The 24,668-nt window shown below is 38.3% G+C and overlaps 1 protein-coding gene across 1 annotated transcript in view; it reads right to left on the minus strand.

Annotated features, from left to right (window-relative positions):
- Positions 1–24,668, minus strand: part of DGKK (diacylglycerol kinase kappa) — a 152,182-nt gene that overhangs the window by 30,970 nt on the left and 96,544 nt on the right. The window contains exons 8-14 of the mRNA XM_032842987.1: positions 18,398–18,500; positions 10,191–10,374; positions 9,380–9,488; positions 8,482–8,621; positions 7,481–7,562; positions 5,146–5,237; positions 4,183–4,315 (exon numbers count right to left, since the gene is read on the minus strand). Coding sequence (XP_032698878.1) covers positions 4,183–4,315; positions 5,146–5,237; positions 7,481–7,562; positions 8,482–8,621; positions 9,380–9,488; positions 10,191–10,374; positions 18,398–18,500 — 843 coding nt within the window. The remainder of the gene's footprint in view (positions 1–4,182; positions 4,316–5,145; positions 5,238–7,480; positions 7,563–8,481; positions 8,622–9,379; positions 9,489–10,190; positions 10,375–18,397; positions 18,501–24,668) is intronic.

The raw sequence follows: 24,668 nt of genomic DNA on the forward strand, positions 1-24,668 counted from the left end.
ACAGTACATTAAAAAATCATTCACCATTATCAAGTAGGATTTATTCCTCAGAGGCAAGGGTGATTCAATATTTGTGATTAATCAGTGTTACACACCACATCAACAATAGAAAGGATAAAAATCATGTGATCATTTCAACAGATATAGAAAAAGCATCTAACAAAGTACACATCCATTCATGATAAAAACCCTTAAGAAAGTAGTTTTATAGGGAATACCTCAACATGATAAAGGCCATATATGAAAAGCCCACAGTCAGCCATAGTAAATGGTGAAAAAACAGAGCTTTCCCCTAAGATTAGGAACAAGACAAGGATGCCCACCCTCACCATTATTATTCAGCATACTACTCGAAGTCCTAGCCACAGCAATCAGACAACAAAAAGAAATAAAAGGCATCCAAATCGTTAAGGAAGAAGTAAAACTTTTACTATCTGCAAATGAAATGATACTGTATATAGAGAACCCTAAAAAGACTCCACCAAAAAACTACTAGGGCAAAAAAAAAAAATGAATTCAGTAAAGTTGCAGAATACAAAATCAATCTAAAGCAGTCTATGCACTAGTAAGGAAGTAGCAGAAAGAGAAATTAAGAAAACAATCCCATTTACAATTTCACCAAAAATAATAAACTTAACTGAGGCAGTGTAAGATCTGTACTCTGAATGTTATAAAACACTGATGAATGAAATTAAAGATGACACAAATGGAAAGATATTCCATGTTCATGGATTGGGAAAACAAATATTGTTAAAATGTCCATACTACCCAAAGCAATATACACATTTAATGAAATACATATCAAATTACCAACAGCATTTTTCACAGAACTAGAACAGTAATCATAAACTTTTTATGGAATGACAAAAGACCCTAAATAGCCAAAGCAATCCTGAGGAAGAAGAACAAAACTGGAGGTATTACAATCCTAGATTTCAAGATGTACTACAAAGCTGTAGTAATCAAAACAGTATGGTACTGGAACAAAAATCAACACATAGATCAATAGAACAATAGACAGAGCCCAGAAATAAGCCCACAAAGATACCTCAACATAATAAAGATCATTTATCAAAAAACCCACAGGTAACATCATTCTTACAGGGAAAAACTGGGAGCTTTTCCATGGTCAGGAACAAGACAAGGGTGTCTACTCTCACCACTGTTATTCAACATAGTACTGGAAGTCCAAGTCACAGCAGTCAGACAACACAAAGAAATAAAAGGCATCCAAATGGGCTAAGAGGAAGTCAAACATTCACTATTTGCATTTGACATGATACTATATATAGAAAACCAGAATGACTCCACCCAAAAACTGGTAATACTGGTGAGCCAATTCAATAAAGTTGTAGGGTACAAAATCAATGTATAGAAATCTGCTGCATTCCTATACACCAATAATGAAGTGACAGAAAGAGAAATTAAGGAATCAATCCTGTTTACAATTGCACCCAAAATAATATGATACTTAGGAATAAATGTAACCACAGAAGTGAAAGACCTGTACTCTGAAAACTAAAATATTGATGAAAGAAATTGAAGATGACACAAAGAGATGGAAAGATAGTCCATGCTCATGCATTAGAAGAACAAATATTGTTAAAATGTCTATACTACCCAAAGCAATCTACACATCAATGCAATCTCTGTCAAGTTATCAACAGTATTTTTCACAGAACTGGAACAAATTCTCCTAAAATGTGTATGGAAACACAAGACCCAGAATAGTCAATGCAATCTTGAGAAAGGAAAGCAAAACTAGAGGTACCATAATTCTGGACTTCAAGTTATATTACAAAGCTGTAGTAATCAAAACAGTATAATATCCAAGATCTATAAGGAACTCCTCAAACTCAACACACACACAAAACAGATAATAATGTCAAAAAATGGGCAGGCGACATGAACAGACACTTCTCCAAAGAAGACATACAAATGGCTAATGGACACATGAAAAAATGTTCATCACCCTTAGCAATCAGGGAGATTCAAATCAAAACCACATTGAGAAACCACCTTACACCAGTTAGAATGGCCAAAATTAACAAGATAGTAAACAATGTGTGTTGGAGAGGATGTGGAGAAAGGAGAAACCTCTTACACTGTTGGTGGGAATGCAAGTTGGTGCAGCCACTTTGGAAAACAGTGTGGAGATTCCTTAAGAAATTAAAAATAGAGCTACTGTATGACTCTACAAATGCACTACTGGGGATTTACCCCAAAGATACAGATGTAGTGAAAAGAAGGGCCATCTGTACCCAAATGTTCATAGCAGCAATGGCCACAGTTGCCAAACTGTGGAAAGAACCAAGATGCCCTTCAACAGACAAATGGATAAAAAAGATAATGGTCCATATATACAATGGAATATTATGCCTCCATCAGAAAGGATAAATACCCAACTTTTGTATCAACATTGAGGGGATTGCAGGAGATTATGCTGAGTGAAATAAGTCAAGCAGAGAGAGTCAATTATCATATGGTTTCACTTTCTTGTGGAGCATAGGGAGTAACACAGAGGACATTGGGAGATGGAGAGAGGTGAGTTGGGGGAAATCGGAGCGGGAGACAAACCATGAGAGACTGTGGACTCTGAGAAACAAACTGAGGGTTTTGGAGGGGAGGGGGTGGGAGGTTGGGTGTCTGGTGGTAGGTATTGTGGAGGGCATGTATTGTATGGAGCACTGGGTGTGTTGCATAAAAAATGAATTTTGGAACACTGAAAAGAAATAAAATAAAAATAGAAAGAAACCAGTATGATAATGGCACAAAAATAGACACACAGATCAGTGGAACAGAATAGAAAACCCAGAAGTAAACCCATAATTATATGGTCAGTTAATCTTCAACAAAGCAGGAACGACTATCCAATGGGAAAAAATTGTCTCTTCAACAAATTGTGTTGGGAAAACTGGACATTAACATGCAAAAGAAAGAAACTGGACCACTTTCTTATGCCATACACAAAAACAAATTGAAAATGGGTGAAAGACCTAAATGTGAGACATGAAATTATAAAATCCTAGAAGAAAGCACAGGCAGTAACTTGTCTGGCATCAGTTGTAGTAACTTTTTCTAGATAGGTCCCCTCAGACAAGGGAAACAAAAACAAAAATAAAATATTGGGACTACATCAAAATAGAAAGCTCTGCACAGTGAAGGAAATAATCAACAAAACTATAAGGTTACCTATGGAATGGGAGAAGATATTTGCAAATGACATGTCTGACAGAGGGTTAGTATCTAAAATATATAAAGAATTGACACAACTCAAGACCTAAAACACCAATAATCCAATTAAAAAATGGCCAGAAGACATGAACAGACACTTCTCCAAGGAAGACATCCAGATGGCCAACAGACACTTTAAAAGATGCTCAACATCACTCATCATCAGGGAAATACAAGTCAAAACCACAACAAGCTATCAACTCACACCTGTCAGACTGGCTAAAATGAACAACACAATAAACAACAAGTATTGGCGAGGATGTGGGGAAAGGGGAACCCTCTTACAGTGTTACTGGGAATGCAAACTGTTGTAACCACTCTGGAAAACAGTATGGAGGTTCCTCAAAAAATTAAAATAGAATTAACATAGGATCCAGTAATTCCACTACTGGTTATTTACCCAAAGAAAATGAAAATACTAATTTTAAAAGATACATGCACCCTTATGTTTATTGCAGCATTATTTACAACAGCCACGTGTCCATCCATGGATAAGTGGATAAAGAGATGTGTTATATACATACAATGGAATATTACTCATCCATAAAAAATAATGACGTCTTGCCATTTACAACAATATGGATGGATCTATAGGGCACAATACTAAGCTAATAAGTCAGTCAGAGAAAGACAAATACCAAGTGATTTCATTCTTATTTGGAATTTAAGAAACAAAACAAAAGAAGAAAGAAAAAAGAAACCAAAAAACAGACTCCCAAGTGTAGAGAACAAACTGATGGTTACCAGAGGGGAGGTTGTTGGAGGATGGATGAAATAGGTGTCAACGAGATTAAGAGTACACTTATCATGATGAGCACTGAGTAATGTACAGAATAGTTGAATCACTATATAGTACACCTGAAACTAACATAATAGTGTATGTTAATTTTAATGGAACAACAATAATAAATTAAAAAATAAAAGATAAAAAGGAGGCCCTGGCTCCACAAAGCATGGAAGATAAAAGGAATGGAAACTTACTTTCAAAATCACAGATTCTATAGCTGTATTGTTCTGTTTTATCTGACTCCAAGCCTTTACAATATCCACCACAAAATCTTCCACTGCTGAACACAGGAATCTGCAAAGATAAGATATATGGGACAATGTGATATGGATCATAATGTCCAGAGCCCTTCTGTCTTATAAAGTCCATCTTCCACCTTCTCTTTCCTTGTCTCTCTTTCCTGATCTGTAATCTCTCCCTTTCCTTCCTCTCCCCTCTCCCTTTGTTTTTCTATTTTTTCATGTATATATGGTCAAATACATGAGTACCTAAGAGAGTTTAATTAGATTTTCTTAGCCCTAAGTTCAGAATTTCCAGAAAAGAAAATTCAGTTGATCCACCTTGGGTCAGGTTCTCACCTGGGTCAAATCGGCTATGGTTCAAGGGCCCACCCATATAATTTAGTACAAACATAGTGGCTTTGGGAGGACTGTCCCTGAGGGGAGTATTTATCAAAGGAGAATGTGGCAGACTCATCAGGAACCATCCAAAGTGTCCCAGGAGAAATGAATGACCCACATATTTGGAAGGGCAGAATGTGTTGTTTAGGATATGAGAAAGCAGCTGTCATCAATTCTACAGAGACCTTTCCCAGTGTCAGATGGAAAGCAAGGTGTTCCTACTGTAGGGAGTTATGTTATGCCCTTGAATAGTGTGGAATGTTGTTTCTCTTCTGTAACCCTTTTTCCAAATCTCTGGCTTGTAATTCTGTCTTTTTGGACTGGCAGGAGCCCTCACCTCAATCTCATCTATTTTTTCATTCAGGTGGTTTGAGTTGGGAGAAATTTGATAACTTTCCTTGGCCTCAGTACCCCAACCTATCAAAATGAGCTCCTTCTCTGACTGAGGAACAGCCCATGAAGGGAATAAAAACACCCCAGTTTGAAAGCCAAAGGAAGACTGACCTTGTTGCGATGATCATCTCTGTAGGGTACTTGGCCTTCAGGATTTTGTTCAGCTCAGTGGTTGCGGATTCTAGATGTTGGATGGCAGCAGCCTAGAGAGAAATGAGTGTTCAGCTCTTGAATCTCAGGACTGAGACATAGTCTGCTGCCAAGCTTTATCTCATTATTTCTTACTCTTTACCAACAACTCAACTGCCTCGCTGAAAATAATCACAATCAAATAATTCTTTTTGAAGGACCCCATAGATAATCTTAGATCTGTGGTCATTCTAAAAATAAGAGATGTATATTGTTTGCTGTCATTTAAATAATTCTCAAAAACTCATGGAGGTAAATTTTTGTTCCATATTTCAAATGAACAAACAAGCTCATATTGCATAGCTAGTAAATAATAGATCTGGGATTTGAACCTACATCTTTCCAATGCCAGAGTGTTACCTCTTATTATAATAATATTAGTAATAACAATAACATTCTCTTATATAGTACTTACAATGTACCAGGCTCTGTTCTATGCTATATATAAATATTTTCTTATGTAATTCTTGTAATAACCCCATTTCACAGAACAGCAAACTGAGGCATAGGAAAGGGGTAAGCTGATAAGTGGCAGAGCCAGTATTTGATTCCAGGTAGTCTGGCTCTTGTGTCAGTGTTCTTCCCCCCCCCCCCCCCCGGCTTCGTGCCCAATGTGGAATTTGAATTCATGGACCTGAGATTGAGAGTCACATGCTCTACCAACTGAACTAGCCAGGAGCCCCGAGTCTGTATTCTTAACTACAGCTGCTACTCTTCCCTCTCCCATCACCTCTTTCATTCAAATATGTACCAAGTCCTGATGATTCTATTCCTCCTATATGTCTTAAACATGCCCACTTCTTATCCCTGTTACCACTTCACCAGTTCAAATCACCATAATCTTTTGCCTAGATAATTGCAGCATCTCCTCTCTTTTCTCCTTGCCTCTAGTCTTTATTCCTTCAATTGTTTTTCCATGTACCATGGAATTCTACTTAAAACCCTTCTAGTAGATAGCAGAATGCTATCTATTAGATAACAGAATGGATATATGGACACATATGTGATAAAGCAAGTATAGTGAAATTTAATGGTAGATTCTACCATTTTATATATGTAGGTTTGCATACTTATTGGCACTATATATCTCAAACTTTAATATAGTACCTAATAATATGTACTATGATATATATATAGCAGATGGCCAATAAAATGTCATTCATAGGGGCACCTGGGTGGCTCAGTCGTTAAACATCTGCTTTTGGCTTAGGTCATGATCCCAGGGTTCTGGAATCAGGCCCCGCACCAGGCTCCCTGCTAGGCGGGAAGACTGCTTCTCCCTCTCCCACTCCTCCTGCTTGTTTTCCCTCTCTAGCCGTGTCTCTCTCTGTCAAATAAACAAATAAAATCTTAAAAATGTAATTTATATTGAAATAAGCTTTTTTATGTCTTTGAGAGTTACATCCTATAGGCTAGAGTCCTAACTAATTCTACTATTGAATTCAAGAAGCTAGTATGTTTGAAAATTCTCATAATAATATAAGGAAAAAAATCCTATAATTCTCTTTAGGGCAAAAGCCCAAACTTCCTACCATGGGTTACTGGGTTCTTCCTGGCCTGGGCCCTGATTGCTTTTCCAGCCTCATCTTTAGTCATTCTCTCTGCATTTCTCCTCCCTGACCCCAATGCTTTAGCCATTAATAAATGTATGTGAATATTCCATTCTGTTCTGTGAATATTCTATGCTCCGTCTTGCCTTTGGAACAACACACACTATTCAATCTGTCTGGAACAGGCATCCTCTTTCTTAATATCCTGATTAACTCCCTCTGGTCCTTCAATCTTTTCTGAAATGGTGTTTCTGAGAATCTTTCCTTGATTTCCCCCAGATTGGACTTGGTACACCTGCTGGGTGTTCACACCACTTTCTACTTCCTCATATACTAACACTCATACTACTTTATTAAAACTATTGTTTCTATTACTACGAACTCCATGACAGCATGAACTGTGTCATTCTTTTTTACCTACTAGTACATAAGAACAGCTCCTAGAACAGTGTCTCACATATAGTAGGTAATCCAGAAGTATTTTCATACATAATTTGAATGAATGAATAAGTAAATGGCTGAATGAATTATATCCCCAGTGTCTAACACCATTCCTAGTAAAAGCTGCTTATTGACATGTCTCTGGTCTTCAATGATCTTATGCTCATTGAGTCCATGGACAATACAAAATCTTCTCTCTGGGTTTTGCCTTTTATTTCACTATGTAATAAAGGTGTTGGCTTGAATTACAGCTGGGCAGTAGTTACCTCAAATCGGGGTACATCCATTTCAACCTGTCCTCTTAGCAATGGGGTTTGTCTTGGAGTCTCACGGATCATCACACTCCATCTGAAATGAAGGTCAAGGACAGACAGATATTTAGGGCTCTGTTTTGTCACAGGCTGTCATCAATGCTTCACATAGCAAGAAAAAGGTCAAAATGTTTATGTGGTGAGGGAAGATGAGTTGTAGAGATGCCCACACTATCTCAGGTCATCTGATCTCAAATATACTACAAGTGGGGCCTCTGCCTCAATACTTCTTAAGACCAGTGTGATGGAAAGAATTTCATCACAGGGTCAGAGGACAGTGCTTCTCAACCAGAGAGTTAACTATCAAGATCACTTTAGGTGCTTTTGTAACATAAATATGCCAGTGTCCTACCCAAGACATACTGAATAAGAGTCTTTGTGGTGGCTTCAGCTTGGTATCTTGAAAAAGCTTCCCAGAATATCCTTATGGACAGCCATAAATTAAATACTATGACCCAGCATTGACCCTATCTCTTTTCAGGAGATAGGATGGCAATACTCATTCTTCTCTAAAGCAGAGACAATCTAAGCCAATTATTTCTGAACCCTAAGTTTTTTGAGTTTCTTTGAAAAGCTGATGAAGCTATAGAATGGTTTCTATACTATTCTGGAATAGAATAGAAAGATAGAAACATTCCCAAGGGGGAAAAATATGCTTACATAGATAATTAGCTATGCAATTTGAAGGAGGTTTATAGAACTCTTAAAATTTACCTGTGGGGCTCCTGATTTAGGATCTTTTAAGTTTGAACAGGGGCTTCAGTGATGTCTAAAAGAATCATGGTAGATCCTGACTTCCTAATAGACAAGGCCACCCAAAACTGCCCTGCACTGAAGCCAGAAAAGAATGAGGCTCTGTGAGGGAGGTTAGAATATTCATGATTGAGATGATGTAAATGAGAGTAACTGATAGGGGACTGGAACAGGCACAATGACCTGATCATTCAGCCACTCACCTGTCTAGAATCCTCACACTAGCCTGCTCCACTCTGTTGAGTATGGTAATAGGTGACTTGTTTTTGTTCCAGAATGCACCCCAGCCTAGGACACGGGCCAGATCATTGCCAGTTCCAAGTGGGATGACTGCCAACTGACACTACAAGAACAAAACCAGGAACCATTTTCAGTCAATTCTATCATGATCCACCCATAAAAGAACCCAGAAGGTGCTCCTTGGGAAAGATAGTGGTCTAAAAACCAGTGGCAATAAGAGACTTCTGATGTTAGGAAGTGTAATAGGGAGATATTGATGCTAAGTGAATTTTTTCCTGAAAAGTTTGGCACCACTCTTGGCAATACAGAACGTACTCAGTGCAGGGAAAAGTTAGAATATGCCAATATTTATAGCCATGCTTATGAAAGAGAAATATAGCCACAAATTTCTATCAAGCCTTGGCCAAGAAGATAAGGTGCCTCGGGAGACAAAGCTACTAAAGTCAGAAGAACAGGGAGCTATCTAGGGTGAGGGAGGAAAGTGAGAGGAAAGTTTCTGCTACTTTTGAGACTCAGGAAAGGAAACTGGTGGCCTCAAGAGGGGAAGGAAATTGGAGGCTGAATGTGGCCTGAAGCCACTTCTTTTTGCTTGCTCTCCTTTCCTTCAAATATTTACTTGGGGGCCTGGGGCATAAAGCACTGCTCATTCTTTCTGCTAACTCCCTCATTTCTCCTTCCCACAGAAAATGGTTTAGGTGAGGAAGCTTAGAGTGAGAATCTCCCTGTCAGGTTGACTATGAAACCAGTGGAAAACATGTGCTGCATAGTTAAGGAGAGTGAAGACTAAGGACATTTTGGGATGAGCAGGTCCATACCCACAGTCTCTCTAGCAATGATTGAACTGAGTCAGCAAGAACTCACCTTTTCATGTAATCCAAAGGTGTCAATCAGAGATAAGACCCAGCTCACACTGCCATCTCCACCACAAACCACAATGCGAAAGCGAGAAAAATTCTTGAACATGCATAGCCTGAAAGAAAGAGGGGAACAGGAGTCATTTCATGAACTACTAGGTTTTACAACTCTTTTCTATACTGTGCTGGGAGCTAAGGACTACTGCTTCTGCATCCTGCTAACAGTCTATCCACCTTCTTTCACTTAGCTCCTATCTTTCTGTGTACCTAACATCACAGGCAATGCTCCCATAGGCAGTCCTGGAGATGAGGCCTTGCTTCAGCCCACCCTCTTCTATGCCAACCCTTGCTCTAGAAGCTACTCGTAACCTAGCCAAACCCACTTGCTGAGGCCCAAGAAGCCTTGTACAGTGGACAGTGACTTCACAGAAACCAGAGCTGAACAGCCAGATAGTCCATAAGTAAAACAGGTCTATAGTGGAGATATATCTATTTGGTCCCAGGAAAGAATGAGGACAGGAAAGGTGAACAGCAATACCCATTTGCCTCTTCCCCTGAGGTCAGGAGACACAGTTAGACTTCTTCCAACCAGGAAAGGTGGAATGAATCTGAGAGCAGAACATGAGCTTGAAGGGATTTCTGGGAGAGGGCTAAAAATCCTCCAACTAGCAAACCCCAAATGCTCTGAATTTATGTGTTTGCATCCTGACTTGATTGTGCCCAGGTACTAGAACTGATTCCAGAAACCTTTACTCTAAAATGTATAGTACGAAGAGTTCCTTCTATATACTCAACTGTATCCCTTAGCCCATGCTTACCCGGCTTCAGGTCCACCCTTCGACAGGTCAAAAACTTGAGACGGGTTAAGGTACTGCTTGAATTTTCGGAGGAAGACGATCCCTTGGTGATCGCCGCTTTTGGAGTTGATGAAGATGAGAAGGGGACATGAACAGGCTGATGACCAATCGAGGTTCCAGAAGTCTGAAGACACTACTAATTGGCCTGATACATGCACACAACCAAAAGAAAAGAGGAAGAAAGAAAAGGGCCATTGAGATGGAAATAAGAGATGACTTGACATCACATTTTGCAAAGACTTTTTAAAAACAGCTTTATTGAGGTATAATTGATAAACAAAGAATGGCACATATTTAATATATACAATTTAATGGGCTTAGATATATACAAACACCCATGATACAATCACCACAAGCAAGGCAAAAAGACATATCCAAAACCTCTCAGAGTTTCCTTATGCTCTAGTTTGCTGAGACTGAGAAGCAGAGGAGAATTCAGAGCACAACACAAAGGGGCTCTCATTTAATGTCTGCCCAGCTGTTGCCAGGCAAACAACATTTGCTGAGCAATTACTACATGCCAATCATCATGCTAGGTACTTCTAGGGGTACAGCTCCTGTCCTCCAGCTGGGGAAACAGACTTATACACAGTAGTATGTTGGAACACAAAGATTAAGGAAATTGGTGCTACAATGAGGGATTAATAAAACACCATGGGGAAACTGAAGAAGGAGAGGATTGAAAGCTGGAGAGGAGGATCAGAATACCAATTAGTTCTCTCTTTGCCTGGGATAGTTCAGTTCTCACAGTGAGAGGATATCAGGTAAGGAGAGAGGAGGGGGGGCAAGGCTGTCTTTTAGACAGCAGGTAATGACAGAAAACATATCAATGTGGGAGGAAGGAGGGAAATTTAATCAACCCTCCAAGGCTCTGGCAGGGCAATCCCAGTTATCACACCAACTTTCAGGGGAAACAAGACTATAGGGAAATTGTCTGAACAAGAGAGAGTCTTTTAATAATTCCTAACTCTGAAGTTCCCTATAGGGAAGTGAAGTTATAGCAGCCTAAATTGTCAGTGCCTGCCAGCTCATGCTGAGTGTTAGAGCCTGTTGGGAGGGAGACAGGCAGTGAGCAATGGCCCCCTAGGAGATGAGACAAATCGTGAGCCCCTAAACTCTGAGCTTTGGTTTGCCAGGGATACCCCAGCAAAAATAAATGCAAAGGGCAAAAGTCATGTGGCTCACTCCTGAATTGTGCAGGGCACAGGGAGGGAGGTGGGTTGAGATGTCCCATTTGTTGTAATTGGGGTGAAAGTGAGCCTGGAGGAATACTGCTGGCATGAGCAGATTTCATGGCTGTTTTGCCTGGAAAAACTTAAAGCAGTCTTCCTCTATGGGCCAATTCCTACTCACTGGCCAGTACAACTTGAAGGCATCCTTAGCCAGTTAGCCAGTCAGGCACCAAATTTTCAGGGCTTGTTAGGACTCACAGCTACAAGGGGAGTTGCCATGTTCCTTCAGTAGCATATCTTGGAAGTAGTTACTCTCCCTGAACACATTACCTGAAGATAGTACCCTTTTCAATATTTGTTTTACAAAAGGTAGTATGTTGATGCAATGCTAGTTAAGACATTAATTCATTCATTCAACAAACATGTATTGAGGGCATTCTCTGTGCTTGTTCTTCTTATGTTCTGAGAATACAGTGGTGGGCAAGATAGAAATAGTCTCTGCTCTTGTGGAACTTATATTCTAATGGTGGAAATCACAACAAAACAAAGTAATATAGAAAAGAACATCATATGAAGAAAAAGAAGTGAGGGAAACAGGATAGAGACTAAAGGGGGTGTTATTTTAGATGGGGTGGTAAGGGACAGCTTCTCTAGGGAGGTGACATTTGAGATGAGACTTGAATGAAGTAAAAAAGTGAGCAATGCATATATGGCGGGGGGAGAGTTTTGGGAGCAGAAGAAAGAATAAGTGCTAGGACTCAGAGAAGGGAGAATGTCTGGGGTATCGAGGGCCACTGAACAGAATGGCATGACTATTGTGGAGTGAGTGAGGGGCAGAGTGGCAGAAATGAGGTCAGAGAGATGACAGAACCATACAAAATGACAATGAGATGTGAGGAAGCAGTTAAAAAATCAGGGTGAGACTGTTTAGTATAGTACAAAACATTAGGGGTCAGGCCATAAGATATATGAAGAAAATCATCAAAAAAGGTCATACCATTTTATTTTTATTTTACTTATTTTTTTTCCTTTCTTTTTTTAAAAAAGATTTTATTTATTTATTGGACATGGAGAGAGACACGGTGAGAGAGGGAACAAAAGCAGGGGGTGTGGGAGAGGGAGAAGCAGTCTTCCCACCGATCAGGGAGCCTGGTGTGGGGCTTGATCCCAGGATCCCAGGATCATGACCTGAGCCAAAAGCAGATGCTTAATGACTGAACTACCCAGGCGCCCCTTATTTTTTTCTTAAGGAGAGAGGGCATGTGCACACACATGGGTGGGGTAGTGTGGGTATGAGGAAAGATCAGAGGGAGAGGGAGAGAGAGAATCTTAAGTAGTCTCCGTGCCCAGGATGGAGACTTATCTCACAACATGGAGATCATGACCTGAGCCAAAATCAAGATTTAGACACTTAACCAACTGAGCCACCTTACACACTCCTAAAAAAAGTATTAATGTTTTATGTGCTTGCTCCTCATCCAACCAGCAATGTAGGGATCAACTCATGGCCTGGCCTCAAGCTTACCTCTCCTTTGTTTGAGAAGCTGATTCTGCTCTGAGCTTCCTTTCCTTATTCAGCAACCTTCTGCTAACACCCTCCAGGGGATCATGTGACTTTGGGTATGTACTCCAGTGAAAAGATTTATGGAAACATGTTGCTGTCAACATCTAGAGGAACTGTGAGCTATGCTTAGAAACAAGGACTCCCACTGCCAGAGGTCCTGGAATAGACCTATGTATGCCCAGTGATTTTTAACAGATGGGTTAGTCCCCTTCTAGAGGGGACGCAGCAGTGGCACTGAGACCAACTACTGTGAGCTGTTTGGACCTCTGTTTCCTTATCTGCATAGTGGGCCATTTGAAAAACTAACTTGTTTCCCAGTGTTGAGATGAAAATGAGATAGGTGTTAAATTGATAAGAAAAATAAATATAAATTGTTTCTTAAAGGTGAAAAGATGACCAAACTCATTCATAAATGAGAAAGATACTGATTAAAACCAGGCCATGGTACCATTTTTTTCTTACCCAGAAAACTGGCAAAAAAAAAAAAATAGATGATACACTTGATTGAGGAAGACAGAAAATATGAACTCTCACTGAGGGTGGAAGTGCAAAGTGACACAAGCCCTATGGGGGGCAATCTGACAGCATCTATGAAAATTATAAATGCCTATGCATTATGACCCAGTAATTACACTTCTGGGAATTTTTCCTATAGATTTATATGTAAAATGACCTGCATGAGATTGTTCATTGCAGCATTGTTGTAATAGCAAGAGACCGAAAACTTTGAAATTAGAGGACTGCTCAAATAAATTATGGCATATATTCATATAATAGAGTATCTTGTAGCTGTAAAAAGGAATGAGGAAGCAATCTTCTGTTGATCAAAAAGATCTCCAAAATATGCTGTGAAGGAAAAAGAGACGAGGTTCAGAGGAATGTGTATAGTATTAAAAAGGGAAGGGATAAAAATATATGTTTATATTTAGTAGTATATACAGGAAAAAATACTGGAAGCTATTCAATAAACTAATGGCAGCAATCAACTTTTTGTGAGTGGGGATTGGATGGGGCTATGGGAGATTGAGAAGATTGAGAGAAAGGATAGTAAGTTTTTACTAAACATGTGCATATGTGTTTCTACTTTAAAAAGTTTGAACCATGTGACTATATTAACTAGTCAAGAATTAAATTAAGAAATAGGAAAAATAATTATGTTAATGTTATCTATAAATTAAATAGCCATGAAGTTGTAGCTGAAATCATTTGTAGATCCATTTGGCAGCTTGGAGCATGGGCTGCCTTCTGCAGTGTACTTCTACAACAGAATGCAGCTGTGTGCCATAGCTGGTTGCCCTCCAGATTTATTCACTAACCTACAGCAAACATCTTAACTTCTCTGGGTGTTCATTTCTACATATGTATAATAGCATCATGTTGCAATGATTAATAAAATAATCCAGGATGGGGGTGTAAAACTGAGATAAAAAGAAAATTCTGTAATTAAGCCAACTTAAACTTCAGTGTCAAACCTAATTTGGTCACATATGGGAAGACAAGAGGAAGAAGTGCTGGCAGAAAGCTATCCCTAGGAGAAGACAGGGACAGCAACATCTAGCATTTCCCCAGAGCATCTGAATTCCAGCAAGGCCAAGTTTGTCAAGAGAATCTTGTGAAGAGGTGACAAAATTGTGTGGCATCGTGGGCTGGAATGTAGCAATGTTAGGCAGATTCACAACCAGGTAAGTGTGCCCACGAAGTTGCATTTGAATAGGCTGATGTTAATTGTAGGGGGTGTCCTCTACTGTTTCATAATTTTAATCAACAATTCAAATGAAAACATAGAAGACTTCTCAACTCTGAAGTACTCAAAGCTAGAAGGAAAGTTATTGGATGACAGAAAAAGGATTGAATGGGGTGCCTGGGTGGCTCAGTACCATTAAGCGTCTGCCTTCAGCCCAGGTCATGATCCCAGGGTCCTCAGATCGAGCCCCACATCAGGCTCTCTGTTTGGCGGGAAGCCTGCTTCTCCCTCCCCACTCCCTCTGCTTGTGTTCTCTCGCTGTGTCTCTCTCTCTCAAATAAATAAATAAAATCTTTAAAAAAATAGAATAAAGATTGAAAAATAACCTCAAAGGGCGGATAGGTCAAAGTCAACAAGATGAAAATAGGATAAATGTGAAGCCAGGATTTTTAGGACCAAGGACATAAATCATACTGGAATAGGACAACACGAACTTGGTTTGGCAGCATCAAGTGTGAAAAGGGCTTAGAGGATTTAAGTTGACTTTAAACTACAGATGGCCCAACAGCCTGAAAGAGCTTTTCAAGAAAAATCTCATGCTTCTTTGAGCTGCATTAATACAAGCACAGTGCCGCAAAACAGGGGGTCTATAGTCTCTCTCAAATTTGTTCAGTTCATACCACAGAAGGATGTTAAATTAGCATAAGGATGGCTTACCAATCTTCTTCCTGTATTTTAAAACCATCTTTAACAAATGTTAGTTCATCTAACCCTCATAATGCACCTGAGTACAACTGTTATTGAAAGAAAGTCTCTCAAGAGTGAGATTCAGGATCAAGAATGTAGATGACTCGAAGGAAAGGCTCGAAACTAACTCATAGGGCATTAGATGAGATACCACACAAAAAGAATGGCTTAGCTCAGGTAATTCTAGGCAATATTATGTCATTGGTGGAAAGCAAAAGAAAGTAGCAATGCCATTAGTTGATGATCTATAACAAGAATAAGAAGTGATGCATGGGGCGCCTGGGTGGCTCAGTTGGTTGGGCAACTGCCTTCAGCTCAGGTCATGATTCTGGAGTCCTGGGATCGAGTCCCACATCAGGCTCCCTGCTCAGCAGGGAGTCTGCTTCTCCCACTGATCTCTCTCCTCTCATGCTCTCTATCAAATAAATAAATAAAATCTTAAAAAAAAAGAAGTGATGCATGAAGCACTGGGTGTAATAAACAATGAATCATGGAATACTACATCAAAAACTAATGACGTACTGTATGGTGACTAACACAACATAAAAAATAAAGTTAGAAATAAAGAAAAGAAAAAATTCTTGTTAAAAAACAAAACAAAACAAAAGAATAGGAAGAGGTATAAGATAAAAAAAAAAAAAACAAACCCCCCAAAAAACCGAACTTCCATAAGGACAAGAAGCACAAAGCCTTTTGGGCTAATTATAAAGAAGAGTTTGCAGCTCCTTATACCTATTTGGGGTGATTGGTGGGATGCTGAGGTGGGCATCCTTCATTCTGCTTAGACATCTTCCCTAGGTTCCCCACTGGTATGAGCAAAGTCTCAGATTTCAGGACTAGATTGACTTTCATGGCAGCTTGAGTTTGCTTGGGTGACTAATTTGCTACTTTTTCTCTTCTATCAATCCCATTTTCCCCCAGTCTCTTCCTTTTTCTATCCAGCCAAACATCTCTTATTTACCAAGTCATCCACCTCAACACCTCTCTAGTTAACTGTCTGGTAGATGACTTATGTGGGTAAATATTTGAGTAGATCTGAGAATAATATATGCATGCACCTCTGAGTGAAGTTAGCTTTGTGTCTATGCATGTCATTATGGGAACATATGAACATGCTTGCTTGAAGAAACCTGTGTGAATGGCTCATTCCTTGTACCAATGTCTATCTGGATGTATCTGTATTAGGGTTGGAAAATGAACTGGAAGAGACTAGAGTGTCTCTGAGTGTGTATATATATGGGTGCACACATGTGCACATGTGCTATGTCTAGTTATAAAACTCCGTTGTAATGGCTACAGAATCCTTGCCCCCTTCTGTTCTCTGACTGAAGAAACTACAAACTCTTCTTTCTTTTCTTTTCTGTCAGCCAACGCTAGCTCTTCCTTGATGACAAAGTGAGCAGCAAGCATCAGTATGGGGAAAATTTTTAAGTCAATGAAATGCCGGTTCACTAATCACATCCAGACCAGTGGACATCCCACATGTCAGAGATGGGTAAATTAGTATATTAGTGAAATATAAATGAAAACATTCCAGGCAGTGTTTGAACTTTAGCTCCAGTAAGTGAAATTAACCATATATAGAGTGAAGCTAACTACACAAACTGAAATTAATGGGCAGTGAATCTCTCTGCTGGCTTTGTGAAACAGTAGTGTGTCAGTTGGTAAATATATTAGATTTCTAAATTCTTTAGTGTTTGTAAAATAGGTCAGCTCTTTTTAGCTGTGATGTGTGATTTTGATCTTGAGAGTACCCATTACTTAATAATGAGTAATATGAGAAGCAAATGAACAACTCAATGGCAAAAAGGAGAGTCTCTTTAAGGAAAAAGTGGGGGAGGGGAGGTATATTCAAAAAGGTATTGTCAGCGATGGCTAGAGTGAAATATCCTTGTGGGGGTCTACAGTTTTCATTAGGCTAGAAGACTAGTGATTTAATTTTGTTGTCCTTTGGGGCTATGTTTCTTGATATTCAAGCCCTTTACATATTATCACTTATCCTCCCAATACGCAGTTATCATTCCCAATTAGATGTGGAAAGTGAAGCTCAGAGAATGTAAGTGACTTACTCAAGGTCACCTAGCTAGTAAGTGACTAAAACTCATGGTTGCCTGGTCTTTGTTTTTTCCCTTTACATCATGTTGTTTCTAAGTCTCATCATTATTTAATAATAAAGACAAACACAAACTGGACAAAACATCCCTCTGCTTTGCCCCTGTTTTATCTGTTCTAACATCTCTAGAACTTCTGAGAGAAGACTCTAAAGAAAGCTTATTCTTGCTGCATTTATTTCATTTTTGCCTCCTTTCTATGCAACATCTTGCAATTAGTTGACAGTCTTAATAATTTCTGATCTCCAAGTGTCTCCAAGTGTAACTCCTTTGGTGCTTACCATATGCTACCTTAATCTATATATTGTCATACTATATCAATATCCTGGGTCGACAATAACCATAAGCTCTGGAAATGTTCTTATCTTGGATCTCTTTGTAGCCTTTCAGCACATTATGAAAGAATTCTCAATAAATCACTTGAGTTTAGGAATTGACAAAGCATCAACAGAGCATGTTGGGGCAATAATCATGCTAGTTTCAGATTTGGAGTCGACCTTGGTGTTAGTGTCCATTCTAAAAATAATATGACCTGGGCCTTTATGTAGTTCTTCCCTGCCCACCTGGATGCAAGCAAACTTATTTTATGGATTATCTAGTGTCTGAAAATCATGAAAAACTGGAATCAAGTCTGATAATTCAGGAACAATTGGGACAAAGCCTACAGAGAACATGCCCACATACATATATGCCATAAACATCAACAGTCATTATCCCAAAGGTCTAAAAAGAAACATGAGCTGTCTCTACATATATACACATTCCTACTTCCCCATTTACTGGTTGAAAATAATAATTTAATTAAAATTAATTTTAAAATTTCCCCAGTCTTATCACCTTTCCTCCTTCCCCAGTGAAATACATTCTGAGGTTGAAATTTGGGTACTCACCATCTCCTTTAGGGTCGCTGAGGGCAGTGGGAGGAATGACTGATGTTCGATGACTTCCAAACCAGCATTCCTTGGAAAACCGTCCCCGGCAGTCATCATGCACCTGAAACGACAAGAGAAGAACAGAGAAAAAAAGGGAGGGGAGAGAAAAGGATACAATTGATTAGTCTTGAGTTCCAGTTCCAAGATTTGAGTCCCCAGTGTTAACATCTCCCTTTCTGACATTTCGTGCCATACACATTCCCCTGTCTCAAACTGGACACACCCTTCCCAACTTCAGCAGGCACTATCCTGAAGGTGGGCTCTGAACTCTGTTCCTTTCAAAGGTAGCTTTCAGAAGATACCCATCACAGGCATTAAGAAGACAGTAGCCATAGGGCACAATCTTAGTGGCCTACAGAATAGGGAACTTACTTGGATTTTAAGAGTACTAATCCTGTTAATATGCTATTACACTTCAATCCTTACAACAACTCTGTATGGTAGGGAACACATTATTAGGTTCATTTTAGAAATGAGGATACAAAAGTTTGGAGAGGTGAAGAATCTTGCTCAAGGTCAAACAGCTGGGAAGTGGCAGAACTGAGATTCTGCTGCCTTTCCCACAAGTGGTCATATTTCCCAAATTTCTGATATTTTTAGGTACCATTTCCTAGACAATTTCACAGTTCTTAGAGGACGTGAACCTGGCTTGATTACACAAAAGCAATTAAAAGAGAGCCAGAGGACAACCAGAGTTGTCTCTCTCTCTCTTTTTTAAAATTGAGACATAATTGACATATAACATTTTATCAGTTCCAGGTGTACAACATAACGATTTGATATTTATATATATTACAAAATGATCACCACAGTAAGTGTAGTTAATATCTGTCACCATACATAATTACAGTTTTTTCTTATGACGGGAAATTTTAAGGTCTATACTCTTAGCAACTTGGAAATAGGCAAAATAGCATATTAACTATAGTCACTATGCTGTTCATGATATCCTGATAACTTATTTATTTTATAACTGGAATTTTGTATCTTTTGACCACCTTCATCTATTTTGCCCATTTCCCCCCTCCGCATATGCATGAGCTCATTTTTTAAAAAATTCATATATATGTGAGATCATATAGTATTTCTCATTCTCTGTCTGACTCATTTTATGTAGTATAATGCCCTAAGGTTCTTCCATGTTGTTGCAAATGGCAAGATTTCCTTCATTTTTAGGGCTGAATAATATTCCATTGCATATACATCTACCATATTTTCTTCATTCATACAGCACTTATGTTGTGTCCATATCTTGACACTTAATGTTGTTTTCATATCTTGACTATTGTAAATGGTGTTTCAGTGAACATGAGGGTGCCTATATGATTTTGAACTAGTGTTTTCATTTTTCTCAGATAAAAACACAGAAGTTGAATTGCTAGCTCAAATAGTAGTTCTATTTTTAATTTTTAAAGGAAAGTCTCACTGTTTTCAATAGTAGTTGCACCAATTTACATTCCTACTGAGAGTGCATGAGTTTTCCCTTTTCTTCATATCCTCATCAACATTTATGTCTTCTCTTTTTGATAATAGCTATTCTAACAGGTGTGAAGTGATATCTTATTGTGGTTTTGATTTGCATTTCCCTGATGATCATAGATGTTCAGTACTTTTTCATATACTTGTTTACCATATGTATGTCTTCCTTAGAAAAAGATCTATTCAGATTATTTGCCCATTTTCTAATTGGATTGTTTGCTTTCTGCTATTGAGTTATATGACTTCTTTATATATTTTGGATATTTACCTTTATCATATATGTGATTTACAAATATTTTCTCCCATTCAGCGGCTTGCCTTTTCCTTTTACTGGTGGTTCCTTTGCTGTGCACAAGCTCTGCATTATTTTTCCCAAATTTTTACCTAAATTCTAGTTAGTTAAAATATATATTGCTTTCAGGAGTAGAATTTAGTGATTCAACAATTACATGTAACACCCACTGCTCATCATAACAAGTGCCCTCCTTAATACTCATCACCCATTCAACCCATCTTCCATCCACCTCCTTCCATCAACCCTCAGTTTGTTCTCTAACTTTAAGAGACTCTTATGGTTTGCCTCCCCATCTTGTTTCTTTTTCCTTCCCACATGTTCATCTGTATTGTTTCCTAAATTCCACATATGAGTGAAATCACATAGTATTTGTCTTCCTCTGACTGACTTATTTCACTTAGCATAGCACACTATAGATCTGTCTACATCATGGCAAACAGCAAGATTTCATTCTTTTTGATGGCTGAGTAATAGTCCTTTGTATAGATATAACACTTTTTCTTTATCCATACATCAGTCAATGGACACTCGGGCTCTTTCCATAGTTTGACTATTGTTGACAATGTCGCTATAAACATGGGGGTGCATGTACTCCTTCAAATCTGTACTTTTGTATCTTTTGGGTAAATACCTAATAGTGCAATTGCTGGGTTATAGTGTAGTTCTATTTTTGACTTTTTGAGGAACCTCCATACTGCTTTCCAGAGTAGTTTGCCTCAGTTTGCATTCCCACCACCAGGGCAAAAGGGCTCCCCTTTCTTGGCCTCCTCACCAACACCTGTTGTTTCTCATGTTGTTAATTTTAGCCATTCTGATGTGTGAAGTCATCGTGGTATGGATTTGTATTTCCATAATGATTAGTGATATTGAGCATCTCTTCATGTGTCTGTTAGCCATCTATATGTCTTCTTTGGAAAAATGTCTATTCATGTCTTCTGCCCATTTCTTAACAGGATTATTTGTTTTCTGGGGGTTGAGTTTAATACATTCTTTATACATTTTTGATACTATGTTATTTGCAAATATCTTCTCCCATTCTGTAGGCTGCCCTTTAGTTATGTTGATTGTTTCCTTCACTGTGCAGAAGCTTTTTATCTTGATGAAGTCCTAATAGTTCATTTTTGCTTTTGTTTCCCATGCCTCCAGCGATATGTCTAGCAAGAAGTTGCTATGGCCAAGGTCAAAGAGGTTGCTGCCTCTGTTTTCCTCTAGGATTTTGATAGTTTCCTGTCTCACTTTTAGGTCTTTCATCCATTTTGATTTTATTTTTGTGTATGGTGTAAGTGATCCAGTTTCATTCTTCTGCATGTTGCTGTCCAGTTTTCCCAACACTATTTATTGAAGAGACTGTCTGCTTTCCATTGGATATTCCTTCCTTATTTGTCAAAGGTTAGTTGATCATATAGTTGTGGGTTCATTTCTGGGTTCTATATTCTGTTCCCTTGATCCATGTGTCTGTTTTTGGGCCAATACCATACTGTCTTGATGACTATAACTTTGTAATATAGCTTGAAGTTCAGAATCACAATGCCTCCAGATTTGCTTTTCTTTTTCAAGACTGCTTTGGCTCTTTGGGGTCTTTTGTGGTTCTGTACAAATTTTAAAATTTGTTCTAGCTTTGTGAAAAATGCTATTGGTATTTGATAGGGATTGTATTAAATGTGTAGATTGCTTTGAGTAGTATGGACATTTGAACCATGTTTGTTCTTCTAATTCATGAGCATGGAATGTTTTTCCATTTCTTTTTGTCCTCTTCAATTACTTCCATAAGTGTTCTATAGTTTTCAGAGTACAGATCTTTACCTCTTCAATTAGGTTTATTCCCAGGTATCTTATTGTTTTTGGTGCAATTAAAATGGGATCAAATACTTGGTTTCTTTTTCTGCTACTTCATTATTGGTGTATAGATATGCAACAGATTTCTGTACGTTGACTTTATGTCTTGCAACTTTGCTGAATTCATGTGTTAGTTCTAGTAAATTTTTGGTGAATTTATTCAGGTTTTCTATATAGAGTAGGATGTCTGCAAATAGTGAAAGTTTGACTTCTTCCCTGCTGATTCAGATGCCTTTTATTTCTTTTTGTTGTCTGATCACTGAGGGTAAGACTTCCAGTACAATGTTGAATAGTAATGGTGAGAGTTAACATCCTTGTCTTGTTCCAACTGTAGAGGAAAAGCTTTCAGTTTTTCACCATTGAGGATGATATTCACTGTAGGTCTTTCCTATAAGGCACTTATGATGTTGAAATATGTTCCATCTATCCCTACTTGACTGAGGGCTTTTATCAAGAATGGATGCTGTGTTTTGTCAAATACTTTTTCTGCATCTATTAAGAGGATCATATGATTCTTATCCTTTCTTTTATTAATGTGGTGCATCAACATTGATTGATTTTGCAGATGTTAAACCACCCCTGCAGCCCAGGAATAAATATCTCCTGATTGTGGTGAATAATTCCTTTAATGTACTTTTAGATTCAATTTACTAGTATCTTATTGAGAATTTTTGCATCCATGTTCATCAGGGATATTGACCTGTAGTTCTCTTTCTCAGTGAGGTCTTTGGTTTTGGAATCAAAGTAATGTTGGCTCGGTGGAATGAGTTTGGAAGTTTTCCTTCCTTTTGCATTTTTTGGAACAGTTTGAGAAGACTAGGTATACACTCTTTTTCAAATGTCTGGTAGAATTTCCCTGGGAAGCCATCTGGCCCTGGACGTTTGTTTGTTTGTAAATTTTTGATTCCTGATTCCATTTCTTTGGTGGTTGTGGATCTACTCAAATTTTCTATTTCATCCTGTTTCAGTTTTGGCAGTTAGTATGTTTGTAGGAATTCCTCCATTTCTTCCAGATTGCTCAGTTTGTGGGCACATATTTTTTTCATAATATTCTCTTATGATTGATTGGATTTCTGTGGTGTTGGTTTTGATCTCTCCTCTTTCATTCATGATTTTATTTATCTGGGTCCTTTCTTTTTGGGATAAGTCTGGCTGGGGGTTTATCAATTTTATTAATTCTTTCACAGAACCAGCTCTTAGTTTCACTGATCTGTTTTACTTTTTTTCCTATGTTGTTTATTTCTGCTTTAATTTTAATTATTTCCCTTCTTCTGCTGGGTTTAGGCTTTATTTGCTGTTCTCTTTCTACTTTCTTTAGGTGTGAAGTTAGGTTGTATTTTTGAGACTTTTCTTGCTTCTTGAGGTAGGCCTATATTGCAATATACTTCCCTCTTAGAATTGCCTTCGTTGCATCCCAAAGGTTTTGGACTGATATGTTTTCACTTTTATTTGCTTCCGTGTATTTTTTTTTCAATTTCTTTTTTAATTTGCTGGTTAACCCATTCATTCTTTAGTAAGATATTCTTAAGACATTCTTTAATTTCCATGTATTTTTGGCCTTTCCAAATTTTTTCTTGTGGTTGACTTCAAGTTTCATAACATTGTGGTCAGAAAATATGCATTGTATGATCTCCATTTTTCCCTTGTTGAAGACTGATTTGTGACCCAGTCAGTATGTGATCTATTGTGGAGAATGTTCTATGTGCACTCAAAAAGAATGTGTATTCTGCTGCTTTAGCATGAAATGTTCTGAATATACCTGTTAAATTCATGTGGTGCAGTGTGTCATTCAAAGCCATTGTTTCCTTATTGATTTTCTGTTTAGATGATCTGTCCATTGCTATAAGTGGGGTATTAATGTCCCCTACTGTTATTGTATTATTATCCATGAGTTTCTTTATGTTTGTTATTAATTGATTTATATATTTGGGTGCTCCCAAGTTGGGGGCATAGATTCTTACAATTGTTAGATCTTCTTAATGAATAGACCCCTTAATTAGGATATAATGCCCTTCTTTATCTCTTATTACAGTTTGGTTTAAAATCTCATTTTTCTGATATAAGTATGGATACTTTGGCTTTCTTTTGGATATCCATTATCATAATAGATGGTTCTCCATCTCCTCACTTTCAATCTGTAGGTGTCTTGGTCTAAAATGAGTCTCTTATAGACAGCATATGGATGGGTCTTGTTTTTTTTATCCGTTCTGATACCTTACATCTTGATTGGAACATCTAGTCCCTTTACAATGAGTGTGATTATTGATAGATACGGATTTAGAGCCATTGTGTTACCCGTGAATTTGGTGTTTCTGGTGATGTTTTCTGTTCCTTTCTAGTCTTTGTTGCCTTTGTCTTTTTTCCCCCTACTCAAAGAGTCCCCCTTTACTATTTCTTGCAGGGCTGGTTTAGTGGTCACAAACTCCTTTTCATTCATTTGTTTGTTTGTTTGGGAAACTCTTTCTCTCTCCCTCGATTATGAATGATAGCCTTGCTAGATAAAGTATTCTGGCTGCATGTTTTTCTCATTCAGCATGTTGAGTATATCCTGCCACTGTCTTCCGGCCTGCCATGTTTTTGTGGACAGACCTGCTATGACCTGATCTGTATTATCTTGTA

Source organism: Lontra canadensis, unplaced genomic scaffold, assembly GCF_010015895.1.
Source record: "Lontra canadensis isolate GAN:19392208 unplaced genomic scaffold, GSC_riverotter_1.0 scaffold134, whole genome shotgun sequence".
NCBI classification, from domain to species: Eukaryota; Metazoa; Chordata; class Mammalia; order Carnivora; family Mustelidae; genus Lontra; species Lontra canadensis.